At 42.1% G+C, this 22,029-nt stretch overlaps 2 protein-coding genes across 3 annotated transcripts; one reads left to right on the top strand and one right to left on the bottom strand.

Annotated features, from left to right (window-relative positions):
* The first annotated feature begins 2,418 nt into the window (after window positions 1-2,418).
* On the top strand, window positions 2,419-13,071 carry ZNF839 (zinc finger protein 839). Of its 2 annotated transcripts, XM_084207251.1 has the most exons (8): window positions 2,419-3,029; window positions 3,911-4,816; window positions 6,562-6,813; window positions 7,553-7,645; window positions 7,996-8,148; window positions 9,262-9,402; window positions 10,052-10,190; window positions 11,797-13,071. In XM_084207251.1, exons 1-8 carry the CDS (start codon window positions 2,487-2,489, stop codon window positions 12,786-12,788), a joined length of 3,219 nt encoding a protein of 1,072 aa, XP_084063377.1. In that variant the 5' UTR covers window positions 2,419-2,486; the 3' UTR covers window positions 12,789-13,071. The 2 variants fall into 2 exon arrangements, with proteins under 2 accessions (XP_084063377.1, XP_084063378.1); XM_084207252.1 differs by lacking the exon at window positions 9,262-9,402.
* Window positions 13,072-15,361: 2,290 nt separating this feature from the next.
* Window positions 15,362-22,018, bottom strand: CINP (cyclin dependent kinase 2 interacting protein). The gene is made up of 5 exons (XM_084207886.1): window positions 22,004-22,018; window positions 20,620-20,788; window positions 19,288-19,414; window positions 17,628-17,757; window positions 15,362-16,163 (listed from the first exon to the last, which is right to left on the bottom strand). Exons 1-5 carry the CDS (start codon window positions 22,008-22,010, stop codon window positions 15,961-15,963), a joined length of 636 nt encoding a protein of 211 aa, XP_084064012.1. The 5' UTR covers window positions 22,011-22,018; the 3' UTR covers window positions 15,362-15,960.
* Window positions 22,019-22,029: the final 11 nt, after the last annotated feature.

Genomic DNA, 22,029 nt, shown 5'->3' with positions numbered 1-22,029 from the left:
TGCACGGCGTGCCAGCGCCCCGCCCCTGCCCGCCAGGTGCGCGCCCAGGTGCGGGAGTATTGTGAATGTCGCACCCTCGGATAATCTTTTTTTTTTTAAGGAAAAGGAAAGACAATCCCAAGGTGAACGGGCTGTCTGGACGACAGCCACCAGGACTGAAGTCAGGAGAATGGAGCAGTGACTAGGGGAAACGTAATTTCGGCAGTGCGAGACCGCAACCCATTGGCCACCTACCCAGAAGGGACCCCAGACTCAACCGGAAAAAAAGAACTGCGCCTGCGGACTAACTAGCATGAGAAGCGAGATGCTACTACCTAATAGTTGTTTGAATATTAATTACTAGAAAACTTACGTAGTTGGTAACCGAAGAATGCTGATGCCTTTGTGTGTTAAAAGGTATAGCAAGTGTAAAGTTTTGATGATCACTGGGCTAGACTTTTGTAGGATACCACCCACCTCCCTACTTTGCGCAAACTAGAATAAAACCCGAAATACAATTGGCGTCCCGACCCCCCGGGGATGGCGGGGCTGAGCCGCCTGCGGGTGAGGGGTTAAGGAGGGAAGCCCTTGAGACAAGAGACGTGCTGCTCCATAAATCCAGCGGCGGGCCCTGTCTGCAGTCAAGCCTCCCGTGGCCGGAGCAGCGCCCCAGCGGGCTCAGATTCATCCCCGGTGGTGGCCTGATCCCTGGCGGATCCAGCGCGCTACTGCGGGATGGGGAGAGCAGCCGTACCGCCAGCCCGGCAGAGAGAAGAGCCCGGAAAGAGACCAGGCGCTATGTTCTCACCGAGCTCTCTCCAAAAACCTGCATTTTGGAGAGTTGTCTCATTCCCTCCCTGTCCCCGTCCCCCGGTGTTTGTCTCTTGCTAAACAGACATCCTGTGCTTTGTGGGCTTCAAAGGTGAGCAGAAAAATTCTTTTCTATGCAGCGTATGTAGTAAAACTCAAAACACCAGGAAAAGGTGGAATTTTTGTCCGTGCAAACCAAGATCCTAGTAGTGCGTTAAATAGAATAATAGATGTTTTTAAAGAATGTTCGAATATTTTAATCAAAAGAAACTGGAATAATATCTTAGTAAACTTGAAGAAGTATTAGCTTATTGACTTAAAGGCGGAGTTGTCCCTGATCCCGCGTTACGGTTGTTCCGTACCAGGCGCTGCATTGCTCTATGGTCAGGGAAAAGTTTTGCGATTTGCTTTTGGTTTTGCTGAGGGGTTAAGCGTGTTTCCATACGCAGGAGGTTCCTCGCCCAGTCCGTCGCCTTCATTGAATTGGCTGAAGGCTGGTACATTGGCATGGGGTTGTCTTTATTACTCCCACAGGCTCCGCGATGTATCAGCTGGCCGGTTAGCTCAGTTGGTTAGAGCGTGGTGCTAATAACGCCAAGGTCGCGGGTTCGATCCCCGTACGGGCCACAAGTGTTTTCTTTTCCGTCTTTTTTTCGTCTCTCCGCTTTGTCCCAGCGATTCCCACCCACCTCACGCGGTTGTGCTGAGACGCGGCGTGGGTTGTGTATCTGCCTGTCTGTGCGGGTTCGAGCGCCCTGGTCGACTGCAGCACGGACCGAGCTTCATCGGGTTCCTGCGGCTGTTGGAGCCTGGCCGGCCTCGGCAGAGCGCGGGGCCGGCTACAGCGTGCTCAGGTGACCCCTTCGGGCTCTTTTCTGCCGTGTGGGCTGCCCTTCCCGCGTGACCCCCGCCCGAAACGCCGCCCGGTGAGAGCGAGTGGCGGAGCACACATTAAACAGAATAGGTCACTTTGGAGGAGACCACTACTCGTCCAACCTCTCTGCTACAGCAGATGTCCTACAGCACACGGCACAGGACTGCGTCCAGACCGTTCCGGGATATCTCCAGTTGAGGGAGACTGCACAATATCTCTGAGCAACCTGTTCCAGTGCTCGGTAACCTGCACAGTTAAGTTCTTCCACATGTTCAGGTGGAACTTTCTGTTCGGCAGTTGTCTCGTATCCCAGATGCTGGCACCTTCGAGAAGAGCGTGGATCCATTCTCTTGGCACAAGCCCCTTTAGACATTTGTACACAGACACGAGGTCATCTCTGACTCGTCTCTTCTCGAGACTGGAAAGGCGCGACCCCCTCATCCTTTCCTCGTAAGACCGACGCTCCGGTCCCTCAGGTATCACCCTCACTGCCCTCCACTGTACCCGCTCTGGGAGCTCCATGTCCCTCTTGTACTGCGACTCGGTACCGACTCAGCTCAAACAGCAGGCAAACCCAACTCACAATAACTCCGCCCGCGGGTCCCGCACCCAGCCCCACGGGGCCAGGAGCTCCGGGCGCACCTCCGCCGGTTCTAGCCCGCGCGAGCCGCCGTCGGCGCCGGGCGGCCCCGCCCCGGGGGGCGCGGCAGGCGGTGCCGGGGTCGCCATTGGCCCCGCTGCCGGTGCCCCGCGCATCGCCCGCGCTGCCGACACCGCCGGGGGCAGCCGCCGATGCGGCGCCCGCCCGCCCGCGCCTGCCAAGATGGCGGCTCCCGGGGCGGGGGGCGCCGGGGCGCTGCCGCCCCCTCCGCCCGCTGAAGACGAGCCCCCCGGGACCCGCGGGGCACCCCCCGGCGCGGCGGCGGGGCGAGAGGAGGGCGGCGGCGCGGAGCTGCTGGCGGTGACGGAGGAGCTGGTGCAGAGCTTGGCCGCCCTGGAGGCCGGCGGGGGGGCGGCGAGCAGCACCGTGCTGTACCTGCGGGCGGACGGGAGCGCGGCGGAGGGCGCAGGGCTGAGCGCCGGCGAGCAGCGGCGGCTACTGGAGCGGCTGCTGGAGAGCCCGAGGCCACCCCCGCCGTCCCGTCCCGCCGCCGCGCCGCTGGCCCCCGCGGAGCTCCGGCGGGTCATCGAGCAAGTGAGCAAGGCCCAGGAGCAGCTGAAGCCGGCGGCGGCCGCCGCGCCCCCGCCGCAGCCCTGCCCCGCGGGCGGCATCATGCAGAACGCCGCCCGGCAGCTTCAGAGCGTGGCCCAGCAGGTCGCCCTGCAGCAGGGCAGGGCCGCGGCCGCCCGCCTCCTCCCGCAGAAGGTAACCCCGGGGGCTGGGGGAGGGAGGCTGCGGCGCTCCGTTGGTGATGAAAACCACGTCTCCGGCGGGCTTAATCCTTTCTAATAATTTTTTTTTTTTTTGCCGTTCTCCTCAGTCACACCTGCCCTCGGGTGTAGACTCCACTCCCATAGCTCAAAGACACAGCTTTCAATGTGGTTTAGGAAAATCCGTGTTTGAATATAGCTAATAGCTGCTGTGGTCAGTATTTCGGTCTGAGAACACGTGCAGCCCAGAACAGCTTAGAAGAGCTGTTTCTTAGTGGTCAAGTGGTGATACACAGGAAGTTACTGCATGCCTCTTGCAGGTGACAGTCCCTGGGCTTTCAACCCACCTTTGGGGTGTAGGTTGTGAAGTTATTGATTTGAACTGAAGCAGAAATTTGGATGAGGCAGAGAAACTGTGAGGGAGATGAACAGTAGCATCTGATTCTGTAAATCATCACCACAAAGTTTTTGTGAACTGAACACACATCATAGTATGTGCTGGACTGGGTATTTGGCCTGTGTCATGTAGCAGACTGTAGTTTTCCCATGTATGGGGTTTGCTGAAGGTTATGAACGTTCCTTGGTGATGGCATTGACTCTGCTACTCCAGACAGGCCTGCTAGCAGGAAACAAAGCTGTGACATGGCCTCAGAGCAAATTTTACATGCTTTAGTGTAACCGCAGTCGTGGCAGAAAATGTGCAGAAAAACCAGTAGCTTGAAGGAAGGGAATCTGCTTTGATGCATTAAGATGGAAAGTTAATGACGTGCAGCAGTTTCTTCACACATTGCTTTAAGGGAATGTATTAAAAAGTATTGTATTTATTTATTAATGCTGTACTTGTGTAATTGCAACTCTTCCTTTTTTCCACAAAAGCAGCTGGAAGCCATTTGTGTCCAAGTTCAGCCAGGACAGATGAAGGAAACTGAAGGGCCAATGACGACATTGGCACCAATCCAGTCCAAAACTATAACGCTGAGCCAGCCAGTTGGTAGGAAATCTAGCATACCAGGAGTTGGCATTATTAATCCCCAGATAATTAGGATACAGCCTGTTTCAGGAACTGAGCAGCAGCAGCTACTCCTGCATAGTTCTTCTGAGTCTCCGGTTCAGTTGCTTATGCAGAGGCCTTTACCATCTCACGGGTCAGTGTCTGGGGACAAGATTCCCCCATCTAAAATGGTGAATGGACAGACGGCTTTTTGTGCCACAGCATCAGCTTCAAGGTCTCCAAAACCTACCATGGCTGCAGCCAGTTCAGCAAGTACACCAAGCCTTGAAAAAAAGCAAAAGGATGACAAGTTAAAGAAATCCTTGAAGGTGAAAACTCGTTCTGGACGGATTTCACGGCCTCCCAAATACAAAGCTAAAGATTATAAATTCATTAAAATGGAGGATTTGGCTGATGGTCATCAGTCTGATTCTGATGACTACTCTGAGCTGAGTATAGAAGATGATGAAGAAGGAAAGGTGAAGGGAAAGGATGCATTATTCAGTTCTTCAAATTATAATCTGAAACCCAAAACGTTTAAATGTCAGACTTGTGAAAAATCTTACATAGGAAAAGGAGGATTAGCAAGACATTATAAACTTAATCCAGACCATGGACAGCTGGAGCCTTCACCTCAGAAAATACCTCTCAATAAGCCCAATGGAAGTATATTTGTGGAAGAGGAAATGATGAGTCCAGCACATTTGGATTCAATTGCTGTCACTTTAAGTCATGAAAAAGCACTAGCTGCCAGTCTGGAAGAAACTGTTGATTCAAAGGCTGGAGAACAGGTAAAGTGTTACTTAGAAAATCTGTCAATTCTGTGGAAAGTAGAATGGCAGTTCTATAGCTGCACAGTCTTGTACTGCTCAGAAATATCCACTGATAGACTACATTAGGCAAATTTCCCATTGAAGTCCTTTAAAAATCATATTGTCTCTTGCAGTGCTGCAGCAATAGTACTCTTGCACAGACACATGCAACTAAATGTTCACTGAAGTGTTCATTTCTTACTGTTTCTGACATGCAGTTTTCACCTTGTCTGCATAAATGTCATTCTTCTCTGCATTTGGATAAGAACACTGTTGTTCAGTTACAGCCTTTAGCATGACAGCAACACATTATCTGCTCTCATTTTGTGTTGCTGAAATAATGTCATCACAGAAAAATCTCTTTATTTGGAACACAACAGTGAACTGCAAGTTTTCCTAGAGCAGGTTTTCAAAGTGAGGCTTTGAAACCCTGCACACCAAACACTGGTGAAATTTGAGTCTCTAGGGTGGAAGCTGCCTCAGCTGCAATTTTTTTCCTGTGATGTTCTAAGCTGGTCACTTCAAAGAAAAGTTTCTCTTTTAATACTGAAATGACTCATTTTGCAGCAAGAGCTGATGCAGCTGCTGGTTAGGAAAAAGTACTTGTTTAGATGGAGGGATGCCACATTTATTACTTGTCTTTGTAATTGTGAAGTTGTTCTCAGGAAAGTGAAAATGTACAGCAAACAAACCTTCCCTCATCCTCTACACTCAGTTATCATCTCTGGAAAAAGAGAATTGCAGACTACTGAAGTCTGCTCTCTGAATTATTGTAGTTTGATACAGACAGGAAGCCAATCAAGATCCCCATGCTCAACCCTTAATCCTTTGTCAAATATAGAACTAATTTAGTAATTTAATCCCTGGATAGAACTGTCATAAATTTGCCATTTATAGAGCTTTCCTAATCAGTAAAATAGTAGGGAGTTACTGAATGTTGGGATGCAAATGTACAGATTATGCAAAGAAGCCTGATGTAACTCAGTACTATTATAAATTAATTTCTTGAAATATGCTGGAACATTCTTAGAAATTCTAGCTTGGAAAGGGAAGATGCTTAAGTAAGAAGTCACTGCTTTGAACAGTTAAAAAATTTTACACTGAAATGATCATCATAACTTAAACATATAAAAGGTACTTTGACTTTCTGTATGATCTTATAACAGAAGGTGCTTCCTAGCTGTGTTCCTAGGGAAGATGGGATTTTGAAATGTGGTAACTGAGCAGTACATTTTGGAATTTAATTACTGGGCTTGTCACTGTTCATGGTGTCAGAGTTTTTGCCTTTCTTATAAAGTCTTCATGCTTGACATAGTTACAATGAAACCCAAATTATTCTTTGAGTATGTTTTACTGCTAATTAAGTTTTATTTCTACAACCTCTTTATCTAAAGGGGATATATTTTACTTCAAAAATATTAAATGTATTTAACCCACTTAAACCATCTTTTTCATTATGTTTATTTAATGTTTTTATTTTGTATGATATCTTGTGGTTCAAAAATGTTAACTTTGCAAATAATGGCATATATGTGATGCAAAAGTAGCAGTCTTACTCACGTGTTGGATTTATTCCACAACTTTCTTTGCAAGTTATGCTTGTATCCAGCTTTGCATTTTTTAATATGCTATTTATTGTTTGCATAGATTGCAAAGTTAATTTTAAAACAGTCTTCCTCAAAACTGTTTAAAATGGTGAATAAACACTTTTCCTTTTAATTAAGGCATCAGAGTGTGAGGAAAGCAGACACTTGCTGGCAGAACAACCAAGTGAAACCAGTTCAGGACGCCGGGGACCTGTAACCCCAAAAGGACCTGGAAGACCCAGACGACCAAAGAGACGGGGTCGCCCCAGGATGGGTGGAAGATCCAGGTGTTCTGGAAGGCTTAGCAGACCTGGTCAGTCCCCTTCAAAGTCACTTAGTAGTGTGTCAGCAGAACACAATGTATTCAGAAGAAAAGCTAGGTTAAAAGAGGTATGGTTCTCTTCTGCAATTACTTTGCAAGTATTTTTACCCCACCCCAATTCCGCCCCCCCTCCTTTTTTAATTAATCACTTATTTTCAGTGAATCATTTTCAAAAGAGATTTTTTTTTTTACATCCTCATGTATGGACAGGATGAAAGCCTTAGATGGCTTCTAAGAAGAAAATGTTGTCTTTTAAGAAAAAAATACTACCAGCAGAATACTGGAAAAAGGGAAAATGGGAACTGGGTTTGGAAAAGGGACTTCTGACATGTAGATATATTCTTGCTACCCTTTTTCTGGAGAAGGAAAGTTACTAGCTACTACTAGTATCTCCTCCAACACAGTAAAAGAAATAATAATGAAAAGAACCCAAAAAAACCAAAACAAACCCACAAAGAAGGTCTTGGGGGAGGATAGAATGGGGATTAAAATCCAAGTAACACAACTTGTTCTTTGTTTTCTGTGTGTTATAGATCCTTTATGGCTACTAAAGCTACTGAGGTTGCTGTTCTTTCTATGAATTTGCAACATTTGTGGGACTGAGTTTTGTCTCTACATGAGTAGTAGCTATTCTGAGGTTTTGTAACTTACCCCATTTTGGAGTTAGTTTACATCTATTCTTAAAGCTGCCTAAACATACAGCATATCTTTAAAAAAAAAAAAAGTAGTGATATTTTATGTTCTGAAAATGGGGTGCATAATGTGTGGGCTGCTTTTTCCTAATAATCTCATTCTGGCATTTGACAGCTAATACAACAATGTGATAATGAAGACTTAATGGAGCTGGCTCTCCCACGTCTTACAAAGCTTGTTACAGTGTATGAATTCCTCTTGATGAAGGTGAGTTTTTATGTGAAAATATTATATTATTTTAGGGATATGTCCATTAGTACACATAAAAGATTCCTTTAGAGACATAATTGAATTTCCTAAGTTAATATTGTGCAGCATGTAGATGTTCCACACATCACTTCAGTCTTACATAGGCAAAACTCTGGTAGGTCTCAACTCAAAGCCTTGCTTTTTGCTGCCTGGTTCAGTGGCATTCTGAATATTCCATAGTCTTTTGACTTGAATGTTTCTATTTTAAAATGTTGAACAGAACAAAATTGACAGATCTTAATTTAATCTTTTTTTAAAGTATAGGGGAGGGAGAAACAAGCCCTTTTTTATTCCCCTCTTATTCCTAGGTGGAAAAAGGACATCCAGCCAAAGCTTACTTTCCAGATGTATATAGGGAGTTTGAAGATTTGCATAACATGGTAAAGAAAATGGCTTATGATCACCTCAGTAATTCTGATTCTGTGAATTGCCAACAGCCTGTTGAAATAAAAGATGCTAAGGTAATAAAGCACGCTGTTTGGAAATATGATTGGTTGCTTTGTTTGCTTGTTTTATTTTAGATGCCTTGCATTTTTAATTTTCTCTGATAATTAATTTTCTTGTGCAGGTAAATTTATTTGACAACAATAAGATTTTTAATTAGCAAAAATAGACATGATTGTGAAAAGTCCAGCAACTTAGCAAGAAGAAAAAGAAATCCATAATAAAACTTAAATTCTAGTTTATGTCAGTGGATACAACTAGAAAGATAAAAAACATTTCTAGCAGTGCTGATACCTGCCTTGCATATCTAGAGTAGTATAAAGCTGCATGTTACTGCAAGGTTTATTTAGCATTAACCACTAATCAAAGTACATCCTGATGTTTGATCAGGAAGGGGGAGGGGGTCTATATTTAAAATGAGTGACCTTGATTTAAAGAGGTAAGTAATTTCATTGCAAAATGAGGGCAAACTGAATGCATCTATGCAGTTCACAGTCACATTAACAAACATGAAAGGTAGTGACTACATAAATAAAATTGCAAACTATTATTTCAGTGACTCCAGATTCATTGTTTACGGAGCTGTATCTGGAAAGACAGATGAACCTGCTTCTTGCTTCTCTTCTGTGTTCATGTGCATTCTTAATATAGAATGATGCTCTTTAAAAAAGAACCAGACCAAACCAAACCCCAAAACAACCTAGCCTTGAGAAGCTGGATGGTAGTGCACCTACTTAAGGATTAAGCACAGGAATGGAACACGAGGGGGGGGGGAAATCCTTAACTACGCAGAGCTACTCTAAACAGAAAACTTAAATGTTTTTTATATGGTGGAGAGTCTCAATAATCTGTATTAAACACTGCTCTGAATAACTGTCCCTGGATTCCATAACCATAATTCTTTCAAGTTTGCCTGTTAACAGTCACCTTCAGATGAAGGTCATGTGTCTGTGTGAAGGCTGGTAGAAAACATGAGAGTCTTAAATACTTGCATTGAGCTGAAGTGATTGTTAGACCAGACATGATGTAGTTCTAGTTCAGTTTTAAGAAAACTAATCTGTACTTCAGCATGTATGTATTCAGTTCTGAGAGGCTAACTTTTACTTTTTTCGTTATATCTGTTTCTGAAGGTTGCTGAATCTCTAGGAATCACAAAAATACTCAGTGGAGAACAGAAGATGCAAGGTGCAGACTCTTATTCACAAAGTGTAATTAAAATGGTTAGTGAGCAAGTGCCTGTGGACATACTGGGACAAAAACGGTTAGCTGAGGTATGAAACACATTTGTGAAAATTAACAGTGAAACCAAGACAAATTAAAACTTTTAAAAATACATAATTATTCCTTACAAAATCATGCTGGTATTATCTGAGTCATGTTAAAGTAAGGCTTTTGTGGTGTTCAGAAATACTGAAAATACTCTCTGCTGTCTTATCATAGTAGGGTATATGAACTAGCACATTAAGTATGGGCTTTGGTGAGACATTTGCTAGCATTCAGGACAGAGTATGAAAGACTTACAGGTCTTTGATACAGAGACAAATGAACTTAATTGAGGTGCTGGTAACTGGGGGCTCCACAGATTCCAGCCTGTGTTAGAGGAAATGGCCTAACCTACAGCAGGTTCAGACACTGGAGAAGTGATTGCTGTGCTAGTTGGATAGAGGGGCATGAAAACAGGTTATTTCTTTCTGACAAGTCAGTTGATGAGCTTCAGTCTGTTTATAGCTGTAGCAGAGCTGTGTTTTGTCCCCTTGGAGTTTTGGTGAAGTGTGAGGGCTGTGTTTAAATCCTTACCTCTTAGGAAGACTTTTAGTCTTTTCAAGGTTCATCAGTTCACTGCCATGATGTTCCCACAGTTATCTTTTCCAGTATTGTCAACTGTTACAGGCTGCAGTTAATCATCTCTTGTATTGACAGAGCTCAGGGGAAGAACTGTTGCCACCAGCCAAAAGGACCAAGTTAGAAGATGTAACAGAAAATGTGAACAATGCTTATGCCAGTCAACATGAAGTGAAAGAAAGGAGTGGGAATTTATGTACACTGTTTGGAAAAGATGGTAACTTCTTCAGATTTTCCAGTTCTGTTCATGGAGGAGCTGAACAAATCTTTGTTCTTCAAGCTACTGTGGTTTTTGTCTTACCGTTTCATCTCTTAACTTGCTTCCCAGGTCCTTCAAAAGCAGCTGTTTAACTGGAAAGGCCTCATGAGGAGGAAAAAGTTACACATGATGCAGACAGCAGTAGCTCAGTGCTGGATGCATGATAATCAGTGATTGATCCTACTTATGAGCACAGTAGTGTCCTCTGCTGTGTGCTTCCTGTCTGTCCTGTCCCTCTGAGTGCATGACCATTGTGTCAGCTGTGGGAGAGCAGAGGAAGCAGAGTGCACATCCTTCCTCCTGGCCCCAGCCAGCTGCAATAGTAGAATTACCAGAGCTTTGTGGAACTTGGGGGAAAGGGAGAGCTGGTGTAGGGTGTTCTGTATCAATCATTGGAATACATTCTGTATTGGAACTGAGGCACCATTTGGCACCATAGTCTTCAGGTGGTTGCCTTTTTATTCCTTACTCATTTTTCATCCTGCTGCCCTTCAGATTAGCAGGGTAACAGTAAAAGGAAAGTAAATCTCTAGTAAGATACGTCTGTCAGTACCATCAACTTTGTAAATACCTTGTTTTGGTGTTGCTCTAAGTGCCTTTGCTTTTGCCCTTTGTATGTCTTTCAGTCAATGGTTATTTTTGTTTCCCTTTATTAGATTTTCTTTCTCTGAAAGGCTCTCTGATGATCATGCTTATTTCTTTCTGCACTATGATTTTCTTCTGGGCTATGAATTTTTAAAATTACATTTTGCTTGCACCTGCTTGTAGGGTGTTTGCTAGTCTACAGTGCAAAATGTTAAAAATAGTCCTCTCTGCAGTGTTAAGTCCCTTTTTTGTGCAGTGGTATCTTTCATAACAAAAAAAATCCAAAACCAAACCAACTTACTTGTTCATTTTGACCTTTATTAATAAAGACTGACAGCTCATACTACTGCAGCTTAGTGGTTATTGTCCAGCTACTTTCAGGATTTGGCACTGTGGTCAAGTCCAGGTCAAGTAACTGGTAGAACACTGCATTTCTTGTAGTTTTGACCTTTTCTGGCACAGGACAAAAGTGCTGCTGGGGCTCTTAGCACAGCTAATTAATATGTAGCAACCTGATGACATGTCCAAGTTCAGGATAAGTTTGATTAGGAATAAAAATTTAAACAGAAGTTTAAATGCTTCCATCAACTTACTAAAAGTGATGAGGATGAGCTGCTGACAAGTTTGTGCCCGCTAAAGTCTTTATCTTTTAAAATTACTAGCTGCATGACAGAGGGAAGAAAATTGAGTTTGCCTTTGAGCCCAGGTTGTTTTCAGGATGAACAAAAAAATGCTGCCTCTAAATGTAAGGTCTCCTAATATAGAAATACTTGATAAACTATCACTATTCAAAAATTCCTTAAATACTTATATAGTGAATTTCTCATTGGGAAGTTCTCTGAAACTCCTGTAATGTGCTTCAGGTTTGCTTATTTGGGGGAAGCAAAGCAGGGAAGTAGTCTAGCTTTTCCTCCAAAATTATTGCTGAAATACAGGGGTTTTGGCATGCATAATAATAATACTTCTTCCCCCTTTTCAGGTTTTAATCCATTAAATGGAGAAATCTTGCTTTCAGAAGACAGGCATATCACCTGCTGTACAACTGGAAGTACATTACAGACAGCAGAGGAACATAATTCACTTGCTGATTCAGGAGTTCGAATCGATGGTGAAAATTCAGGTACCTTCTCCCAAACAGTGGAAATGAGGATAGAGTATCCCCAGCCTGCAGGGATACAGGGAGCAGGCGTGGCAGGTGAAGGATCTCTGCTGCACTCTGAAGTGGTGCTGCCTGTGGGAGCAGTTGGCTCGGCCGGGCTGGTTCAGGCGCGCTTTGTGAGCGGGAGTGCGGCGGGGGGACCAGCAGCTCCTGAGCTCCACAGCTCCCTGATGGAGCAGGCAGGGACCAGGCAGAGCACTGGCCTACCAGCGAGTGCAGAAAATGGTCACAGCCCAAAATATCATCAACTGCAAGAAGAAAACCCGAATTTTGCAGTTAAAGAACATTCTGAGCAACTCCGTAATGCTGACATGACTGATGAGATACAGGAACTTGAGAAGGTTTTTTCAACAAACGTTGTGCCAATAAACTACCCCCAGAGTGCTCAGGCTGAGTCGCACCAGAACGCTGGCCAGGGAGCCTCCCTGTCTGCTCATGGAAACCAGGAAAATGCTTTCAAACACCAGAGTGGATATTCTTGTGGGACAGAGGAAGGACACGAGCTGGCAAATACAGTTACTGTAGATGAAACTGTAACTTTTGAGATTTCTGATGAGAGCCATGATTTTTTGTCTCAGGGACATGAACAGATTTTTATTCAGACTTCAGATGGGCTTATCTTGTCTCATCCAGACACTGCTGTTTTGTCTCAGGCAGAAGGCATCGTCATTGTGACTGATTCCAACGGTACTACAATGCACATTCGCACACCCGAAGGCATACCTTTGGAAACAGTGGAAGCACTACTGGCAATGGAAGCAGGTGGCCAAAGTGAAGATATTTTGCTCTCACAAAGTGAATTGGAGCCATAAATTAGAAAACCCTATAAGCTTTCTTCTGGAAAAGACTGATTATAAAATGTATATTTTTCTAATGTGAATACTGAGATAACTGAAATTTAACTTATTTGTAAACTGTTTCTATGCCCTGTACTTTTTATAACTTATGTTTATATAAATTTAGCAGCATTGCAACCAAAAATTCTAGAATTAACATTGTTCTGTTTGCTTTATATGTTGGGGATGGGTGGGAAGTGGAAATCTTGTCAACCCTAAAACTTGCACTGTTCCCTTTTGTTACGTAATTCCTTTTCTCTCTAGCCATCTAAAAATGCAGTAAGTTGTACTGCTGTTCAGCAGTGATGTGCTGTGTACTGGCAAGCTGTATATGGGTAAAATAAAAGCTATATTAAAAATGTGCATTTTCTGTGCCACTGAGATTACAAAACACTGTTATTGTGCTTTTTAAAAGCTATCTTGAATATTCATTAGCATCTAGACTTGATGCACATAAATCTGCCTGGAAAAATGAGCAGGTTTAAGTATAATCCACAAACTTGTGCATTCTGGGAATAATGTGACAGCCTAGCTGATCCTTACTGAAATAAGCATTCACTGATTTGAGACAAAAATAGCCTCAAACAAGATCTGATTTGTACTGAACAGTTGGAAATGTGTTTAAGTTGCTTGTCTAATGTTCAGCCACACCTTTAAAAATTGCTGTTACGTAGACATAAATGGGAAAGTGCATAAGTAGTGATCTAATTTTCCTTAATGAGGTACCAAATTCTTTTTTTTGCTTTAGTCTGTCATGGCTATTTTTGTTAGAGTGGTATTACACTTTTTTTTCCCCTTTCAGATGATGCATCCTTTATGAGTTCTACACTTTGACCTTTCCAGTTACTCCATGCTACCTTGTACTGTTTAATCATAATACAAAGGGACTGTTGCTCTAGGCAGCGAGAAAACTTGGCAAATTACTTGAATTTTTGTCATACTTTCAATATGATCCTTGGATCAGATTATATTTTTGTGGAGACCTCCTACCAGCATCTTGTCCAGGGCACTGTCTTTTCTTTCAAGAAGTTTAGCAGGTGAAAAAGAACAGCATTAAATGAGCAGACATTACTGAAAAGTAGTAACATATCCTTAAAATGTGTGTATCACCTCATTGCTGAATAGATGCAACTACTGGGACAATCAGACAAATCTGGACAAGAGAACTGTTCTTAAATCAAGTATGAACACTGATTTTTTTTTTCATGGTATTGTTGCCACCAAGAAAAACACTAAAATTGAATCTAAACAGAAGACAATTTACAGATTACATAAACTGCTCTATGTCCCTTTAAACATAGGGTTTGTTTGGTAGTTTTTTTTGTGGTTGCTTAAGTAGAAGATGAATTTGATTATCCAAAACGTTGCCTTTTATGAGTAGCTGTGCAAGATACTGTACATGAACGAATTATTAATGAGTTACTATTTGTTTTGGGTTTTTGTCCCCCTCTTTTTTTTAGGAGGTGGTAATTGCTAGAGGATACAGACCTACCTTGTAAGTGAAGGTAGCATACAAAGCAAAGTTCTGCTGGTCTTTCAAAGTCTTTCATTGCAGTGAGCAATTCTTTATGATACTTTTTTGTACTGACTGTATAATAATTATATTTGAGAGCTACAAATATAACAACCAACTGCTTAGAGCCTGAATGACAAAACATCTCTGCAATGATTTTTGCAGTAATCTTCCAATGCCCAACAACAGTCAAGCAAGAGGGTCTGTGAATATGAAGACCCCTTCCTGAAGAGCTTTTTTCCTCTTAAGAAATGAGAACAAACCACAATTTCCACCTGTGGAGAAAATGAAAACTTGCTTCAATTTTGCCTTCCCTATCAATTTGCACATGCTGGGAAATATAATACACCTACTCTCATCTTAAAAGAACAGTTCTATATGTGAATCAATCTTTTCTCCTTGGAAAATATTTTTGAAGTACTGAGATGTTTCCATAGTGACACAGGTCTGGCCCAACTCAGATGAATTAAGGTGGCTGTTAAACTAAGTGGAACACTTCCACTGAAAAAATAACAAAGCTGTTCCTAACTTTATTCTCCTTGAGCTGCAGCAGAATTTCTTTTTAGATGCTGGAATTGTGGGCTAAGAATAGAACTCTTATTAGCTGCCAGAAACAACCTCATTCTTCAACAGAACAACTTTTCAAGACAACTTTTGCGGAAAAAGTCTGTCCTGTCCATCTGTCCTGTTTACTGCAGGAAACTGATGTATTTCCCTTACTAAGCCCAAGGTTTCAGCCTGGGGCTAATGAGGTAAGTGACCCTGCTTTTCCTATCAGTACAGAGGGACAGACACACCTTCAAACCAAAACTACTTGACATCAGTACCAGTACCCCAAGGAAAAACTAGCCCTATGACAGGGAGCAAACAAGATGGGATACAGCCTTGACAAAAGCAGGTTTTGTTTTATTCACAGATGCTTTCATGGAACATCTCTTACCAAAAAAACCCAGTTAATTAAAAGGGACAAGATCTTATTATATAATGACTGTAGAATGGTTGTACTAAACCTTCCCTGGGTGCTGGTTCAGGCTTGATGACTCTTTGAGGGTGATGTACCCAACAACACCAGAATCAAAACCAAACCAGAATTTATACTATTGTCTGCAGCAGCATTTCAAAATCACACACCAAACTATGTGGATCCTTTTGGATTCTTCTTTTTGTGCTTTGCTTTCCTCCATTTATACATCAAGTACAAAAACATTTGCTCTGTTAATTCATGCAAAAAATAAACCCCATGGAAGATCAAGAAGTGCTGAATTTCTTTGGCAAAAGGGACTGTGTAGGTACTTTAGGCTGTCCAGACTTGGAGGAAGTAACATTTTTTGCTGTAGGTTCTAAATGCGTTGAATCCCCCAGACTACCAAGCAGTGCTTACCACTTTCTGACAACAGAGGACTTAGCTTCCTACCTGTAGCCTCTCTGTTGCCCTTAAAATAGATAAAAACAACCAAAATGAGACTGTCCCACACAGAAAAAGGAGTATCAGCTGAGACAAAGTGAGGAATATGAATAGAGAAAAATAGTTTTAATAAGTTTTACAAAAAATCAACTTACTTGGTAAGCCTTGCAATATGTCAGTTCAGTTTCATATAAGCATCACTAGAAGACAGCCACGTAACCTTTGGAATTCTAGCACTGCCTGTGTCCTGTTTCCAGCAGCATGGCTTCAAGCAGCAGCATGCTGCTGTTCTCAATGTAAGGCTGGTACAGCCATGACGATAAATACACCATCATCAGATCCTGGTCAGCAGAATGAGCAATGTCTTGTACAATTGTTTGCTTGAGTTGTAGTTCCTTCTTGTACATTTCAGATAGCTTCAGAGAAACCTCATCTGAAATGGATTGAAAAACCAAGCACATTGACCAGAAGATTTCAGCAATTCTCTGAAAGCTAAATTATACTTGTAGTACGTGGATCATAAAAAAACCCTACCTTATATAAGCTATTCCCCAAATTTAGCCATCTTTTTTTTACAGCATTAATGATGTTTTTACATTAGAATATAAAATGCTAAACAATTTCCTCAGCTTTGGGATGTATTTTACACACTGCTGATTTTGACATGAGTCCGCATTTAAGTACAGAATAAGCAGTGGTATTGGTTCTCAGGACCCACTGTAAAATAATCAGTTACAGCTATTCCTCAAATAACTGAAATTTAATTTTATAACTTGGTAATGCTATCCTGAAATACAAGCTTCACATTTTAGAGTCACTCTTGATTTTAGCTAATCTTAAGAATGCCCTCACTCACATGCTGTAAAGCACTTCAGCAATGCATGAGCACCAATAAGTCATACCAGTTGTGAAAATCAACAGTAAAAAACCCCAACAGACCAAAACTGAAGCATTTACTGTAGAAACTGTTACTAGTTCTGTTAGTAAAACTGATAGGAGGGTTAAAATGCACCTGTAATCTTTCATTGTTTGAATTCCTAAAAAATATCTACGCAAAGTATTTTTAAAGAGAGACTGATCTTGTGCTTCTAACTTAGCCTGAACTATGAAATCCTCAGAAGGATTTAGTCTTTCATGGAGTAGACAGCATTACTAAATGATTCAGTCACAATGGGTGTTTTGACAGCAGTCTTTTGTCATTCTTATTCTTTGAGGCTGGCAGAAACTAATACATTAAGATTCCTGCTAAACTGTGGTAGTGAATTAAGAGGCAGAGCTTCACAGGGGTATGATTTTCACAAAGAAGGCAGTTGGTTGCCATGCAAACACGCTTCTCTTGAATTCAGACAGTTTTAAAACTGGGGTAATACCAGTTGGGAGGCAGTACCCTTTGCCATCAAGTGAACGCTAAAAGAATTAATATTAACAGTAGAGTGTAACATTTCTTTACTTATCTTGATTGACACTGAGATCAGAAGTATTTTTCTTTGGCTGCTTGAGAATTAACTGAGGTATAGCTTGCTCTTTGCATTCAAGGATTTAATTTCAATGTCAAGTAACAAGTCAAGTAGTTAAGCCTGCAGTTCAACACCAGCAAGCTGCAAATTCATCTCTGCCTGCAGAGGATGTGGCTGTTGCAGCTTGGACACTGTAAGCTGCTGACAAATTTAGTTCTATGCTGTAATTGTTGCATGTCAGACAATGCTTGGCAGTCATCAGCAGTAACCCTAAACCAAGTGATGCATTCATGTGTTTATTGATTAGTCATTTGTAAAGGAGACAGCACTCTCCCCCTCTCAGGCAAGACATCCAGATAAGAGGGCTTATTTTTCAGTCATAAATTGGATGACACTGATGACACAATGTAATTAGCTAAGATAATCAATATACTACTTACAGAAATATGGTGTGGGCCATGTATGAAAGAAGGGAGCCTTGCAATTCCCAGCTCCGTGGTGGAATGTTTCCAAGTCACAGATTGCTTTAGTAGTTGAAGTAAGCTTTTCCATTTTCAGTTGTATTTTTGTCTGAAAATGATGAACAAGGAATGTTAATGAATATCTCAGGAATATTAGACTACCTAATCTTAAGCATTTTTTGAAAACACACTATTTATGAAGGCTATTTAATACTGACATTTCTAACTTGCATTTTTTTAACTCCAGACAGGAATGAAAACTGGAATCTATATAAACACTTAATATGAGATACCTGTAAATTCTGAACACTGGAGATATGACTCTGTTTTGGACATTCTTTTGTTTCCCACATGTAGAAATATACTAAAGCCCTCTCACTTTTTCACCTCAGCAACACAGAGGCTACCTGTAGGAGGCTAATTTAGCACTGGGGAAAAACATCCCACCAGTATAGCACAAGCCCTATCAAGATCTTTTTGTACATTACCATATCAAGATGACTTTAACTTCAAAAGATAAGCAGCAGGTGAAAAAAGCAGCTCAAGCTACTACTGACAATATATCTAGGGTGATCTAACAGGTTGCTTCAAAAAATAGGTCATTCCATCCACTTCCTTCCTGTTCATCTGACTTTGTGCATTTGGGTATGGATATTTACACCAAAATGAAGCTTGCAGGCAGTATCTTTACATCAAGCAGCTAAACCACAGACACATCTATGAACCTGGAAGCTTGTATAAACTCCTAAGGAATGAAAAATAAATTAGGTCATAGTAGCTATGTTTAGCATCCAATCTAACACTGACTGCTTAGACTCCTGTTTTTCAGGAAGAGGAAAAACTTTATCAATGCCTTTGTAGTCTGAATACAAGAGTATATGAAGGAAAAAAAAATTCCCAAATATTTTTCCCTACAGAAAAAAATCTGAGGGAAATCTAGCCAGTTTCCTGCTTTTCCTAAATACTGGAGGTCTGTATCCTGTCTATAAAAAAATATTAGATCTACCATTCTTTTAAAGGGCCTCCACTTCAGCAAAAGGCTCTAAAACTTATTTTTAATAAGAATTTTAAATTACAGTATCTGGCAGAAAAAAAATTGTTTGCTTCCTGTCAAACTGACAGGTGACATTAATTCCTAGCAAGGTATCCAGAATAAATGTTGGGTTACATAATTATCTTACTCCACTCTCCAGAGAAGGAGATCTGCACAGCAAATACAGGTAAGCAGGCTAAAAATATGACTGCATTATGTCTGATCAAAGACAGCTGCAAGGATATGGTGGCAGGTAGAGCACTGCTTTATGCTTTATTGTTTCTTTTGTTCTAAACAGAGGGAATATCCAGGATGAGAAACAGAAAACAGGGGCAGCTTTGGAATGCATTCTTTGTACGATTTGTTTACACATCACTTTATAAAGGGGGAGTAGGACTATAAGCCGATAGAAGATCGGCTTTGAAATTTACGAATCAATCAAATAAATGGTGCACTCTGGATTTATAGTTATTTAGATTTGAAGCCAATGAAATATGAATGAAAATCCCAATTTTCTGCCTACAATAAATACTTCAGGATATTTCCTTGTTACTTGAGCACACTTGGAACTGATTCATATTTACTAGTCTGAAAACTGAGTATTACCATATGCTTTAAGGTTTCAAGTAATTCTGCACAGCAATTGTCCAGCTCTTCATTGTATTTTCGGGTTGGCTTTTCAGGTTCTGTAGCACTGTTATCACATGCTATCTCCAGTTTGTTGTCTTGAAATCTGAAACAGAAAGATGAGGCAGCGTAAACAACTACACACAGGTTTACTGGTTTACTTGAGCAGTGCAGATTTAAAATCCTTGTGGTTTGACCCTACAAAATCTCCTACTCACAGGCTGTTCATGAGAATTCCTACATAAAAACAGAAAAAAGCATAGCTGGCCATGGGGCAAATGGGGCTAGTACCACAATCTTCAGAGAAAAACAGAACTACTGTACCTTAGAACACATGCTTGAAAAAACGTTTGCAGGTGTTAAGATAACACTTTTTCCCTCTTTAACTTGCCCCTGTGCTGGAGGTTGCTCTCCCATCACCAACAAGGTATGCCTACACTTCAGCTGCTCCACAGGACAATCTGGTGCCTCACCACAAACTCACCTTTGTGCAAATTTGAGCCAAGACATTTATCTGTGACCCCAGAGCAGCCAGTGTGCAGACACCTGCCCTGTCTGGCAGACTCACACCAGCTGTAAACTTAGACTGGAGACAGAGAGCTGCTAAAGAGCAAAAGGAGTATCTGGCACCATTACAGCAAAATATTCCTCAGCTTGTACGTGTCAGAACCCTGTCAGACAAACCCTCTTCAGCTGTCAGGAATCTGGAGAAGCTGCTCAAAGCCCTGTTAGTTAAGGCTTTTCATTACAGCATGAAAGTAAAAGCTCTCCCAAAGTGGGTCTTTTTTCAGTTTTTCTGTGGTTTTTTTTTTAATGGTGGTTGTGGTGTGGTATTTTTGTTGATTCTCTGTTGGTTTTGTTTCAAGTCATCACCAAAAAGTTAAAACTTTTTGTCTGTACAATTCACTGATTCTTCCTTAAAATCTTCTGAACTTTTGACTTGAGCTTTTTTATGCCTCCCTGTGAAACACGCAAGAGAATAAGGGAATTCACATGGGCTGAGATTTATAGAATTAGATTTTAACTTGGTACATTATGAAAGTATTTAAAATATGTTACACTTGACTATGTAAAATAAACATTTCCCATTTCTTGCAAATATCATTACTATATGAGACATTATTTGAATGTAAATAGTCTATGTAACCAAAAAAAAATGCAACTGCTGAGTTTGATCTAAGAGCTAGCTTATCCACTGTGACATGTTCTTTTCCCATCCCCCAAAAGAACTTTCTAGTGAAGAAAGAAGATTAATCTCTCAATAAAAGCAATCTTTATGCTATCTTTATTTGTGTGTATTAGCATACTTACCTCTCACTGATCTTCATGTTGACTATTTTGTTTGCTGTAGTAAATCCATTATCATTCAGTCTCTCCCATTTCATCATTAAATTATGCCAGTCTGCTGCATTATCTTTAATTTTTCTTGCACTGACAGATAAAACAGGCCTTCTTGGAGTACTATCAGGAGGACTTTTTGCTGTATGAGAAAATAAAGATATTGAAGCCATTTAAAGCATACAGAAACAAATCAGCGTCCAGCAGCTATGTGTTTGAAGGATTTCCTTGCTTTACTGGTAAATATTGATTAAAGTAAAATGGAATTTACATTAACTGTCTTTGGTCATGAAATCTAATTCCTCATCTCGTGCTATTTGCAAGAAAACCATGTTATTAAACAAGTGGAAGTACATTCTGAGCTGTGCAGTTGCAGCACGGACAGCAGTGGCTTTGTAGCACTGGCAGATCTAGCAGTCTTCTGACATCAAATGACAGTCAGATGCTAATGCAGTGCACGACAGAGAGAAATCATGGCAGCAATGGCATGTATGCAGTGCTCATGCCATGAATGTCAGAATTAATTCACAGTAACATGTGAGCTCCTAGAGGATGGGGAAAGGCTGAGCCCTGCTGAAGGTGGTGGGTGTTTACTGCTGAGTACAAAGCCCTCGTTTCATGGTGTCTCCTTGGAGGGTAGACAGCTGTAAGAACCCTCTGCTCCTCCTCTGATCACACAAAGCAGCCCCACCTCTGCACATCAGGCCTTGCCCTGGCAGACAAAGCAAGGCTCAAAGCCAAGATAAATGCCCTGCCTGAATGTTTGCTGGCTTCAACTGTTATCCACAGAGACACCTGAAAAGAGTTCATCACATCCAAAGATACAAAGTCCACACAAAATCATAGAAAGTGTCAGGTCGGGAGTGGCCCCACTGGGTCAGCTGGTCCAACCTCCCTGCTCAAGCGCGGCCATCCCAGAGCACACGGCACAGGATTGCATCCAGAAGGTTCTCCAGGGATATTCGGATATCTCCAGGGAAGGAGACTCCACAACCTCTCTGGCTCATCTGTCCCAGGGCTCGGTCACTGCACAGTGAAGTTCTTCCTCATGTTCATCATTCCTGCCCATTACCTCTTGTCCTGTTGGTTGGCACCAACTTCGCAGCTCAATTCTCTTGACACCCACCCTTTAGATATTTATACAGAGACGTGGTAAAACACATGGGGGCCTCTGTTCCACATGAGGGAGGTGCTAGACACGGTGCACACCCAGGTGTAACAGCAGCAGCCCGGGGGGCTGGCAAAGCACCACGGACTCTTTAAACCTCGTTAGTTTGCTGAGAAAACGCCGGGACCCCGCCTCTGGCTGTCCCCTGCTACTCCCGCGCTCGCTCCCTGCAGCTCCCCCCTCACTCACCCGCCATGGCGACCCCGCCGCCCCGC

This window comes from Fringilla coelebs (genome assembly GCF_963513975.1).
Source record: "Fringilla coelebs genome assembly, chromosome: 6".
Classification (NCBI taxonomy): domain Eukaryota; kingdom Metazoa; phylum Chordata; class Aves; order Passeriformes; family Fringillidae; genus Fringilla; species Fringilla coelebs.
Note: the sequence above shows the minus strand (reverse complement) of the source record. Positions and strands in the feature narration are given on the sequence as shown.

Excerpts from the sequence above, each read along its gene's own strand:
- ZNF839 (XM_084207251.1), top strand. The coding sequence starts at position 2,487 with ATGGCGGCTCCCGGGGCGGGGGGCGCCGGGGCGCTGCCGCCCCCTCCG. Across the intron at positions 3,030-3,910 it reads CCCGCCTCCTCCCGCAGAAG|CAGCTGGAAGCCATTTGTGT; the intron begins GTAACCCCGGGG and ends TTTCCACAAAAG. Across the intron at positions 8,149-9,261 it reads TTGAAATAAAAGATGCTAAG|GTTGCTGAATCTCTAGGAAT; the intron begins GTAATAAAGCAC and ends CTGTTTCTGAAG.
- CINP (XM_084207886.1), bottom strand. Across the intron at positions 19,415-20,619 it reads AACATGAAGATCAGTGAGAG|ATTTCAAGACAACAAACTGG; the intron begins GTAAGTATGCTA and ends TTTCTGTTTCAG. Across the intron at positions 16,164-17,627 it reads ATGGCCCACACCATATTTCT|ATGAGGTTTCTCTGAAGCTA; the intron begins GTAAGTAGTATA and ends AATCCATTTCAG.